Source organism: Musa acuminata, chromosome BXJ1-5, assembly GCF_036884655.1.
Source record: "Musa acuminata AAA Group cultivar baxijiao chromosome BXJ1-5, Cavendish_Baxijiao_AAA, whole genome shotgun sequence".
NCBI lineage: Eukaryota > Viridiplantae > Streptophyta > Magnoliopsida > Zingiberales > Musaceae > Musa > Musa acuminata.
In genome coordinates, this window is record NC_088331.1 from 11,641,699 (window position 1) to 11,654,591 (window position 12,893).

At 38.0% G+C, this 12,893-nt stretch overlaps 1 protein-coding gene across 1 annotated transcript; it reads left to right on the forward strand.

The window, feature by feature from the left end:
- The first annotated feature begins 340 nt into the window (after nucleotides 1-340).
- LOC135673807 (cell division cycle protein 48 homolog) lies at nucleotides 341-7,970 on the forward strand. The gene is made up of 9 exons (XM_065183135.1): nucleotides 341-499; nucleotides 619-781; nucleotides 1,074-1,302; nucleotides 4,458-5,224; nucleotides 5,315-5,536; nucleotides 5,900-5,971; nucleotides 6,052-6,333; nucleotides 6,416-6,775; nucleotides 7,432-7,970. Exons 1-9 carry the CDS (start codon nucleotides 465-467, stop codon nucleotides 7,729-7,731), a joined length of 2,430 nt encoding a protein of 809 aa, XP_065039207.1. The 5' UTR covers nucleotides 341-464; the 3' UTR covers nucleotides 7,732-7,970.
- Nucleotides 7,971-12,893: the final 4,923 nt, after the last annotated feature.

The following is a 12,893-nucleotide window of genomic DNA, read 5'->3' on the forward strand; positions in this document are numbered from 1 at the left end:
ATACGTAGATAGATATAACTGCACTCACCTACCTACAGGCCTTCGCTGACCTACCTACCTCTCCTCCGTATCCCGACCCGCCTGGGCCACCTCTCCCACCGGCCCAATCAACGGCCCTGATTTGCTCGTTCCAACGATGACACAGCGGTCATCGTCGATGTCAACATCTATCGGCCCACTTTCTCGGAACGCGGCCCATCTGAAATAGTCCGCATACTAATTTCCAGTGAGATGACAGATCCACCGCAGATGCGTACCACGGACGGTCGATTTACACGACCGCACAATAAGTATCGTGAGCGTCGGAAAGGACTAGCTCATTCCTTAGCGAGCACGGATTCGGTGCTCGACTATCTTCGGGCGCTATAAATAATCCCTCTCTGCCTTCGTCTTTGCCCCCGTTTCTTTGGATATTGCGTCTGCCCTTTGCTTTCCGCGCTCGGTCGTTTGTGGATCTCGATCTGATGGCGAACAAGGGCGATGCCTCCTCTTCCGATCCGTGAGACTTCTTTTTGTTTCCGCTGGTTTCTGTGTGCTTCTTGCCTTCCTTCTCGAATGTTCTTGGTCTCGATTCTTAGGGTTTTGATTTGGATCATGTGGGTCTGGAAATTTTTGCAGTAAGGGTAAGAAAGATTATAGCACGGCGATCCTCGAGAAGAAGAAGGCCCCTAACCGTTTGATCGTGGATGAGGCGGTTAATGATGATAATTCGGTGGTCTCGATGAATCCCGAGACGATGGAGAAACTACAGCTCTTTCGAGGCGATACTATACTCTTGAAGGTACCGATTTCTTATTTGCTCTCTTTGATCGATATATAGTTTCTACATAAGCTATTCAACTTAAAGGTTTGTGGCCAATTCTGAACTTAGGGCTTCTGTCAAGGGTCGTCTCTCTATCTAATCAATTAGTTATTTAATCGTCTCGTTATAGCTCAATCTGGCTTAATATATGGTTTCATTTGGTCTATTTTACATCTGGTTTTGACAATTGGTGCGGTAAACTGAAGTTTCTGTCTCTAAATTGTGTGATTTGTGATTGCTATCCTAAATGTTTAACATCTTTCATCTATAGGGAAAGAAAAGGAGGGACACTATTTGTATTGCTCTAGCCGATGATACTTGTGATGAACCAAAGATCAGGATGAACAAGGTTGTTAGATCTAACCTCAGAGTGAGGCTTGGGGATGTTGTTTCAGTCCATCAATGCCAAGACGTCAAGTATGGGAAGAGGGTTCACATCTTGCCTATCGATGACACAATAGAAGGAGTCACGGGGAATCTGTTTGATGCTTATTTGAAGCGTGAGTTTTCTGTTTTAATCATTTGATAACTTTTGCTGACTGTTTTTCATAATTAGATTGCTCGTATGATTATTCATGGCATGGTCTTTATTGTCATGTAAACAAAGCTCAGTACCATCTTCCGTTTTTAAACCTGTAATTCAATGCCTCCCTGTTGTAGTGTATGACTTAAAAGATCAAGATATTAATCATATTTTGATGATGTTTTTTCTTGAAAGCCATGTCTCATTTCCTTTATCTTTAATGTAGTTTTTCTTACACTGTTGCTGTTTGTTTACGGGGCTACGTTTTGTTTGTCAATTTGGCTTAGTGAGACAGCATGGTTTGAAATAATATGGCATTGCAGGAATGATTTCATAGTCAACTATTAGGTTTTTTATCTGACTCGTATTAATCTTCTGCTGAAGGAAAAATGTTTTATCTTGTGCAAACTCCAATGAGCTTTTTATGAAAAAACTAGTTTTCTATCTGTTAGATGAGTCTATATTTTTCTTGTATGTCATTTTGATTGTATCTTGTGTTTTTTTTCCTTTTATTGGTAAAGTTGCAGCTCATGTATTCATGTGGTCAATTGTTGCAGCTCATGTACTTATCGACCTTGTTGTATTGGTATGGTTCCTTAGTGTTGTACAAGTGTAAAAGGCAAGATCTTAGTATACCAATAAAATATGTAGCATACCACATGTTTTATAATGGACTGTTGCATATTGCCCAGTACCAGATATATTCTAAGCCATGATGCTTAGTCTAAAACCTTTGGCTTCTAAATCTTATCCTTATAAAACTTTAACCTATCCGGTTTTGACTTGTCAACTAAAATGCCAATGGCGAATAACATACAAGCTAACAGACTTATTGGAAGTTCATCCCAATGTTCCCATTAAGTTCATTTATTATGATAAAAAAAGGAGATAGAGTTCAAAAGATATTTTTTATGCAATCATGTGGTGTGATAAGAATCATGTTAAGACACTATTGTTATCTAAAATTGAGAACAACTCCATCATACATGTCACTGATCATGTCAATTTAAATTGATCATGTTTTTCTAAAATCATTGCAGTATATGTTTTCGAACCTTATTTTTCCAACTCAACTAAATTTACTTGAGAAATAGCTTTTATTGCTGATTTTGTAGTATAGAAGCAAGATTTCCAAGAACACTCTAGACTTAATAATAAATCATTAACCCTCTTTCTCATTTTGGTTTCACTAGTTCAATTTTTTGATAACTTGATAAATTATGTTGATCTTTTGTATTTGTATAGTTTACCCTTTGATTTCCAGTCATTTTCTTATTTTTTAAACATTTTAAAATAAGCTAACTAAACAAACTACCTTGGGATTTCTGAAATGCTTCCAGACCTGAGGAATTCCACATGTGACTTCCTTGACAAAAAATATTTATCAGTTGAAAATCTTATTCCTTTCTATACAGAGCATTCATTATCTTCTAGACACAAAGATAGTACACTTTCAGCTGCACTTGATAACTCATCGTTGCTTCTAATTCTCAATGTTCAGATACTTGGTGGTAATTTTGATTGGTATTACTACCACGAACATGTCCTAATCAGTGTAAATCAGAACTGTTTTGTGTTTTATTTGATTCAAGGATTTTGTTTGGTATTAATCTGGTTTATGCTCATAGAATTTCATTGGATTTCTTGGTGTGCCTCTTGTGTCTTCATGTATGCGTCCCTGTTCCTTCCCTCATTTCTGCTTTATATTATCCGAAGCTGGGTGGTTCTGCTATCTGGGAGCTGATTAAAACATGTTTTAATTTTGTTAATATGGAAATGGAATTGGGCCAAGAGTTTCCTAGGAAAGACGTGGTCAGTGCAGCAATAGGTTGCTTGGTTGCCCATAACATAACATATTGCCCATGCTTCCCTTCATTTGCTTTGGTGTAGTTGCTTAAAGCACATCCCTTCTTCCATTGACTTAGTCAACAAAGTGACTTACAGCTAAGTTTTCTCCTTATCTTGGTTGTGAAATGTTTTCTTTTTCAGATTAGATCACAATAATTGACAGTAAGTAGTTAATGAGCATTTTGAATTTATTCCTTAGGAAAGAAGTAATTTCACAAATATTATAAAAAATTTAGAAAAGGTTTAGAGCTTATTTATGAGTGATGATTTCAGGTTAGACTGATGCTTGATACAGTTGGCATCGAACAATATATCTAAAAGGTTGCATCGGTTATACATCTTAATGAAAATAGAAACACACGCGCAAGAAGTATATACATTTGATGCTTTTGGTTAGTACTTGAGAAAATTGGACAATTGGATAATTGTTTGAGGTACATCAAATACATGTATATGATAATATCCAACATGTACTGAATATGTCCTGTGGTAAGCCTAGTCTGGGGGGATAAGGAGAATAAATCAAATATTTTTTTGTGATCGAGTCTTATTGACCTTTTTGAATCTACCCTTTGGCTCTTTTTATTGGAATATTCATTTCCATTATCAGGAAGTGTGTCCTTATATTCATTTTTTAATTTCCAGTCAGTACTTATATAACTGACTGGGGTCTTTGTGGCCAGTCAGTTATATCTTGCATAAATTTACAGGATTATTTTACTCTGTCATGTATAAATAATTCCATCGATGGTTGAATGCTCTATTGAAACAATTGGATCATGTGTAATAATCTGATTTGATGTTCTTCTGGATTAAGTTACTTTTGTATCTATTGTTGTTTTCAAAACGGGATGATATTTCAAGCTTGCCAATTGTATGCAAATAGGAGTCTTCTGTACAATATCATTGTTGATGCATTTCTCAAAGCAATTTCTGGATGGTTATCAGTTGACTTTCGTTCTTGCATGATTTCCATATTTAAGTGTTTTATGTAATTCATGGCCTTTGTATTTTGCACGGTAAATATCTTGTATATTTAATTGGATGACTATTGGTTCTGTATGTAATAGATGTTTGTGATATTATGCGTTTGCTGGTACATGTTAAGTTTTATATGATTTGTCGGTTCTGTTTGGATATAATTAATCCAACCATGTCAATGTTCATTTTGTGCTGACCTGTCAAAACAAGTGTTTTGCTGTGAAGTTTGCTAGGTCCCCATGTGGTTTATAACTTATTTTCTGATTTGTGGTTTCTGTAACTAAAGTGTTGACTACTTTGCAGCATATTTTCTGGAGGCATATCGTCCTGTGAGAAAAGGGGATCTTTTCCTTGTCAGGGGAGGTATGAGGAGTGTTGAATTTAAGGTTATAGAAACTGATCCTGCAGAGTATTGTGTTGTTGCTCCTGACACAGAGATTTTCTGTGAGGGGGAGCCTATAAAAAGGGAGGATGAGGATAGACTTGATGAGGTGGGATATGATGATGTTGGAGGAGTTAGAAAACAGATGGCTCAGATAAGAGAGCTAGTGGAACTACCTCTTAGACACCCTCAATTGTTTAAGTCAATTGGTGTCAAGCCACCAAAAGGTATTTTGTTGTATGGGCCACCTGGTTCTGGGAAGACACTGATAGCTAGAGCAGTCGCAAATGAGACAGGAGCCTTTTTCTTCTGCATTAATGGCCCAGAAATTATGTCAAAACTAGCTGGTGAAAGCGAGAGCAATCTGAGGAAGGCTTTTGAAGAGGCAGAGAAGAATGCACCATCAATTATATTTATTGATGAGATTGATTCTATTGCTCCTAAGAGAGAAAAAACTCATGGGGAAGTTGAGAGGCGTATAGTGTCTCAACTTCTGACGCTGATGGATGGGCTGAAATCTCGTTCTCATGTAATTGTTATTGGGGCTACAAACAGGCCAAACAGTATTGATCCAGCTCTTAGAAGATTTGGTAGGTTTGACAGGGAAATTGACATTGGTGTCCCAGATGAAGTTGGGCGTTTGGAAGTTCTTCGGATCCATACAAAGAACATGAAGCTGGCTGAAGATGTAAATGACTGTTGCCCATCATTTCTTTAGCCATTGTTCTAAATGTTTTATATTGATTGGTAATAAATGACACTGATTCATGTCATGCAGGTTGATTTAGAAAGGATTGCTAAGGACACTCATGGATATGTAGGCGCTGACCTTGCTGCTCTATGCACTGAAGCGGCCCTCCAGTGTATACGTGAAAAGATGGACATAATTGATTTAGAGGATGAATCAATTGATGCGGAGATTCTCAACTCTATGGCTGTCACAAATGAACATTTTAAGACTGCTCTTGGATCAAGCAATCCATCTGCACTCCGTGAAACTGTAAGGCTGTGCAATGATCTTCTCAAGTCTCAAAACCGTTGTGGTTCTCTTTCCTTCGCTTTACAAATATGTCAGCCTTGTTTGTTAATTTTTTTAAGCATTTGGTTGTTAGAAATGTTTAGAATAAGATATCTTAAAGTTGGAAAATATTAATCAAGGGTAGGAATTTTTAACTCAAGAACTTCTATACACCAAAACATCTGAACTTATAACTCATAATTTGCCATTAAAAAAATGTGAATTGGCTGTGCATCTAAAACCTGAAATGTTTCATTTCATCTTCCAAGTGTTTCATACTTAGTGATGGGTTTTGTATTTGTTCTTGAGATATATTTAACTTGTAAAATGATGGTTTTTTGTCAGGTCGTTGAAGTGCCAAATGTCTCCTGGGAAGATATTGGTGGATTGGACAACGTCAAGAGAGAACTGCAAGAGGTAGTTTGGTGATAGATGTAGTATGTTACTTCCACAAAATGTTTGATGTGGTTGGCTAATTTTTTTTCTCTTTCTCTTAGACTGTGCAATATCCAGTTGAGCATCCTGAGAAGTTTGAGAAGTTTGGGATGTCCCCCTCAAAGGGAGTATTGTTTTATGGGCCACCTGGTTGTGGAAAGACCTTATTAGCTAAGGCCATTGCTAATGAATGTCAAGCAAACTTCATTAGTGTTAAGGGCCCTGAACTACTAACTATGTGGTTCGGTGAGAGTGAAGCAAACGTACGGGAGATCTTTGATAAGGCTCGTCAATCTGCACCATGTGTTCTCTTTTTTGATGAGCTTGACTCCATTGCAACCCAGGTTAGTTACAATTTCTGTCAAATGCATGCCATTTCTTTACTGTATGTCCTATGCTGATCATGGTTTTCCACTCCCAATGCAGAGAGGTAGCAGTGTTGGTGATGCCGGAGGTGCTGCTGACAGGGTTCTCAATCAGTTACTTACAGAGATGGATGGCATGAATGCCAAGAAAACTGTGTTTATTATTGGGGCAACCAATAGGCCTGACATTATTGATCCTGCTTTACTTAGGCCAGGCCGTCTGGACCAATTGATTTATATTCCTTTACCAGATGAGGCCTCTCGTTTTCAAATTTTTAAAGCTTGCCTGAGAAAATCTCCAGTATCAAAAGATGTTGACCTGAGGGCTCTTGCCAAGTACACTCAAGGATTTAGTGGGGCTGATATTACAGAAATTTGCCAGCGTGCATGCAAGTATGCCATTAGAGAGAACATTGAAAAGGTATGTCTTTGTTTCATTATTTCTCTTCTTTTCTGTTAATACAGTAGGATGCTTTTTTTGTCATTATAGTTAATTTCTGATATTGTGTACTAATGAGGTTAGCTGCAACAATAGTTTGTTTGTTTCAGTATGATCTTGGAAAATATGCATATGCAGCCTGAATGTATTGGCGTCTTTGAAAAAATAGTGGGCTTCTACTTTGTAGTATTCAGTTCACCAAGTCATCCATTTTAGAAATCGAGTTCACTAAGTCACATATGTGAGAAATAGTAACATTTCCATCTTATTTCTTCTTTTGTGCTGAGAAATATATACATGATTCTCGTAGTCAAAATGCAAATTCGGTATGTCCTTACACAAGGAGATTAAGAATTACAATAGATCTTGCATGCCCTCTTGTTAGTATCATTATTTTGGAGATTCAGTACTTGTTATAACTTGTTCCTTGCTTGTTCGCTTAATTCTGTAATGGTTGTCAGTATATTGCTTTTACCCCATCTTAAAAAGACTTAGAATTGATTGCATTTCGAGCACTTTTGGTGACTTGTCTTACAATCATTTTGCAGATAATATAAGTAATTGCCAATGGTACAATTTTTCTACTAGAATTTGGTCAAACAAGCAAACTTAAGTTAATCTTGGTTCACATCATGCAGGATATTGAAAGAGAGAAGAGGAAGAGTGAGAATCCTGAAGCAATGGAAGAAGATGAGACTGATGAAGTAGCAGAGATCAAAGCTGCTCACTTTGAAGAATCGATGAAGTTTGCTCGTAGGAGTGTCAGTGATGCAGATATTCGGAAGTACCAAGCTTTTGCACAGACTTTGCAGCAGTCAAGGGGGTTCGGCAGCGAGTTCCGCTTTTCAGAGCGATCTGAGTCCGCTGCTGGAGGTGCAGGAGCAGATCCTTTTGCAACATCAGCTGGTGCTGCCGACGATGATGATTTATACAGTTAATTTATGACAAATCTTTTGTCGCTCTTTGTAAAACATGGACTCTGGTACAAGTAGGGCGATCATCCTGTTTTAGTTTATTCGATCCCACGTGGGACTCATCAAAATGGCCTTAGGATATTTATCAACATCCTGAAGAATACCAGGACCAGGGCATGGTTGGTCGTGGGCCACATCCCCCAGCCATGGTTGCAATTGATTTTCTTAATATCCAAGTAAAACTTTTTTAAAGTATTATTATATTGCTTTAGGGTTTATAACTTGTGAAAGTTGTGTGCGCCATTCTGTTATCTACAGGGGGGCGTGCTCCTCTATGATCTCTTCTGAGTTATCCATTCTGTGTCCTGGGCTTCGATGGGCTGTACTCGTCTTTCCGATATGAACAGATAGCAACCTTCTGAGTTGCAGCAACGTTGTTGGTGCATATCCCCCGGTCTTCTGGCATGAGGATGCATGCGTTTGGTTTTTTTTTTTATTATTTAAATTGTAACTCATTTTGATGTTTTATTGAAAATACTGATAGTTAATATAGTATTAATATTTTAATATTTACAGGATATTAATATAATTTTTTTAAGTTCGAAATTATCCTATAATTTTATGAAGTACTATAAGATTGTCAAAATGATTTAGTGAAAAATTAATATGATTTATATTTTTATAAGATACAATTTTATTTATTTATTTTTAAAAAAATTATTTTATATTTATTTATATGATTATATTTTATTTATTATATATTTGATCCATATGAAAGGTTTATATAAGATTATATATATATATATATATATATATATATATATATATATGATCATAAAATATTAAAAATATTGAATGAACTTTGAAATATAATTTTATCAAACAATATTTATCTCAATATATTTTTAAAAAATAATTTAGAATTATTATTTATCGAAGCATTTCATAACTAAGTACGCATTGGATCAAATATTTTCCATCGACTACATATTAAAAATATAAATATACTTTCTAACGCAGTGGATTGGATCGTTGCCCAGTTACACTTGTTTCTCTAAATTAATGATGGCTACCTTATTCGTGCAAGCGTCGAACTTTGATTCCAAAGGGGGCAGCGAATCCACAAGTGATGTGAGCGTTGCGGATCCGCATGGGTCCCGCTGAGACGCCCAGTCGTCGCCTCGCTAACTTTGAACCTGAGAGAGAGAGAGAGAGAGAGAGAGAGAGAGAGAGGGAACACCATTATTTGGGAGCCATGCAGGTCCCACACCCACACGTGCACTGCTGCCTATTTATATGATGTGCCCTCCCATTGAATTGAAGAGAGGGTCCCACGTCCCACCTCCATCTTTGACTTGGGAGCAAAAGCTTGCCGTCCACTTTTTACAGCGCTGCCTCCCACCCCCCATGGCCTCCCCCGCTTATGGCTTCACGCTGCCTTAGCGATGACATTACATGGCTGCCTATTCGACCTTTTCCAAGCTATGGGTACGCCTAGTACATGTGATGTGTCTCAGCATCCATTGACAAGCTATGAGAAAAACAGTGGTCTCACTACTGCAGCTATCATCACTCTCCCTTGTCCCTGCTGCTTGGGACTCTTAGCCGCCATTTAATGCATCAAAGGGTACTTTTTAATAGCTCACGTTTTAGTTACGCCCGATCCACTGTGTACATGATCCAAGCTTCTTACCATAATTTTGCTACTTATACATTAAATCAGAGTTAATACTGATCCTCGGTGTTCCTTCGAGTTATTGATTCATCATCGATATACACAATGCACGTCAAGTGTGGTTTTGTTATATATCCTGCCTGATCTAGTAAATTAAATTACATGGGACAAATAGGAGTTGCTTGTTGTTGCCTCTTCTTCTCAAGCTAGCTCACAGCTGGTATCCAGTATCCACTTTGCTCCAAGCTTGATGCGGATCACGGACATGAGACCGCTGTTTCACTATAGATGATTCCGGTTGTCTCTCTCATGTTGTGATGGCGTTTCATAGGAAGGGTAAAGATGTCCCTCCCCCCCCAGTACGAGGTTTAGCGACACCTCAATGAGCAAAATATTCTTCGCTTAATTGCTTCCACATGATGTGTTTACTCCATCAAATAATATCAACAGTGTCAACCAAGCTGGTGATCCTTTCGTGTTAATCTATCTATCTATCTTTTTTTTTCTTTGATTTCTGAAATCATTACTTACGCATCCAAATTATTAAGTGTCCCACTATTTATGCGGTCTTCCAGAAAATATCTTCAAGTACTACAAATCTGTCATATAGTTTTTCTTCCTAAATTTTACAATTTGAATTAAGTTTTTTTTTTTGATGAATTATTTTTCTTGAAAGTAAAAAAAAAATGAAAGACAACAACAACATGTCGGGGGAGAAAACCTCGAAATCCAAATATCAACAACAAGCCATAACCCACAAAGGCTGATGCAAGATTTATGTGGCTTTCTACTTCTTGCTTATGTAGTAGAGTAGAGTAGAGTAGAGAGAGAAAACTAATTTTTTTTTTACGACACGAGAATAAACACATAAAAGAAATGAAATATTCACTTGAATTAAGTTAAACCTAAATCTAAACTCATTTCCATATTTAACCGCTGAGAAATTGTTTTCACAATCCTCTTGCGTATATTTTCTCATGCCTTAATTTTACCGACATCTTAAGATACATATGATGTTTATAGAAAAACTAGATCTTAATCGATCGAGTATTCTTTTCATGTTTGAATATTTGTAGTTCTTCCAACAAATTTGATTCACATCATACCTCAACACATAAGAAAATGTGATCCCAATCATAGAGCGAGAATAGAACAAAATCTAAAGATAAGGTTGGCAGCTAAGAAACACTCCATCTTCTCTCTTAACTCTCATCATTTATTTGACGAGCCAAAGGAGGAATGGAATGGAAGGAAAGAGAAAGAAGAGGAGGATGGATGGATGGACCACACGCACGGGTGGCCGAAACACTCGGTGAGCTGTGAGAGGCCGTAGTAGTTTGGGCGCTCCCTTCCATGGATTCCCGCTGTCGGTGTCCCCTCCTCCCACTGCTATCAGACAAAACCCTACTGCACAACTCCTCCTGCATCCCTTCCCTTTTCTTCTTCAATCTTCTGATACTCCCAACTTGTGTTCTCATCATAAATGCAGATGCCATGGCTCGAACTTACCTCCCTCTCTCTTACCATTTATGATACCACTCACCTTATATATATATATATATATATATATATATATATATATATGTATGAAAGGGTGAAATGAGATGGTGCTTACAAAAAAGATTTCGGACCATAATGGAGATGTCACGCATCGACCATTTCTTCATTTCGGACAACACTCATCCTGTGGAAGGAATTGATAGCTTCAACTAGAAAGAGTTACCACATTTTTTCCTTTTACCATGCATGTATGTGGCCCTACAATCGTTTCACGTACATGGGCTTTTCTTCCTTTGCACTGCATCTGACAACACCCTTCCTATAGCTAGTGTTGTTGCATGGTCATGACTTGGTGTTTTGCAATGCTTCTTCAACAAGGTTAAAGCATTCAGAATTCCCAAAAATACTAGTTTTGAATTGGAACCCCCCCCCCCCCCAAAAAAAACAATTCCATAGTAACAACAGTTTATTTAGTTCAATCATAGTCTGTTCACTTGTAAAATTGCTTCTGCACATGTGAACAGATCATTTGTCAGGAGAAATACCTCTTAAAGTATTGTCGTATGCTCACTTCTGTCATTAATTATTAGGATCTACTTGTTGATTTCATGTTTTTTAATCGAAGTGGATTGGAAAATAATGAAAGGTCCGGTCCAGACAAGAAAACAAACAATGTTTAATGGTGGAGTACTTCAACTTCTTGAGAGATTCATATTCCAATGGTTAATGGAGTACTTCAACCAAGAAGAGCAACTCCACGGTTTATCCTCATATCTACTCCACTTTTGTGAACGATCATTTACAGTAGTAACATGCAAATCCAATCTTGGCTTGGTTGGTGGAACCCTAACTCGGTACATCGACAACACTGGATTACTGACAACATCTGGCTAATCATAAACACTTAGAATTAATTGCTTCAGAAAACAGCCAGAAACACATCCTCAAGTCCATCATTGCCATTTTACCGACTATCGGTCAATATTCATTCCGGTCCAGTTGTCCTGACAAGTGTAGCTGTTACTTCTGTACTAAATTGTACTCGCGATGAAGTTTTTGATGAGATTATGTAACCAATAATTTATGATGACAACATGTAATTAAGGAATCTGAAAATGATTGTCACATGATGAAAGCATTTGTTTATCAGTGTGATTAAGTACAGCATTATCATACCGAATTAATCTTTCTTTAGCTTTCACTTTCCGCCAAAGTCCTGCACTATGATCCACATCCATCAGATGAGTAGAACTTGAATTTGCAGAGCAACAGGAAGTACAAGATCTACATTTCCAGTAGGAATCACCCACAGTGGCAAAAGAGCCACAGCAACCCAACCCACCCACCCAGTCACCATGACCAAGAAAGTAAAGGAAAAGGTAAAGAAGAAAAGCCTACTGCCGACGACAAAAAGGATATACACATTTGACCGATCAGTAATCTTCTCTTGGACTCCACAAGTCCATATTAGATGCATGTAAACGACCATCACGTACTTCTCTCTGTCATGTTGCCATCGCCAGCTCTGTAATGATCATTTGGCTGTCAGAAATTATCGACTTAATTACCAGGATGTTCGATCTCGCAGTTTCTGTTCGTGCGACGGTATCAAGTGATGGATGAGCCGATTGTACTGGAATCAGACGTCCAGCTTGAGCATGAGCTTCACACGGCTGCGGGATGAAAGCCAAGGCATACTGATATGACAGCACCTGCATCGTGGTCGTTTGAGTTCTCCTCATCCTCTCACCGTCAGAGGGTAAAGAAACGCGTCAGATCACTCATAGCGGTATGTATGCCTCTTTCGTTCTTGCTATCTCATCCAAGCTAAGCTCGGTCGCATGGATGCATGGAATTGGGCATGGAGAGATGGCAGCTTAGAAGCTCTCATGCACACCAAGCTTAGTGAGTACCAAATCCAGGTTATTTTTCGATGGTGAACTGTTGGAGCGGTGGCTGCAAATCTGAAACCAGAATGGAGACATGAACAGTAGGCGCCAAGACAAACTCG

Excerpts from the sequence above, each read along its gene's own strand:
- LOC135673807 (XM_065183135.1), top strand. The coding sequence starts at position 465 with ATGGCGAACAAGGGCGATGCCTCCTCTTCCGATCC. Across the intron at positions 5,225-5,314 it reads ACATGAAGCTGGCTGAAGAT|GTTGATTTAGAAAGGATTGC; the intron begins GTAAATGACTGT and ends CATGTCATGCAG. Across the intron at positions 5,972-6,051 it reads TCAAGAGAGAACTGCAAGAG|ACTGTGCAATATCCAGTTGA; the intron begins GTAGTTTGGTGA and ends TCTTTCTCTTAG.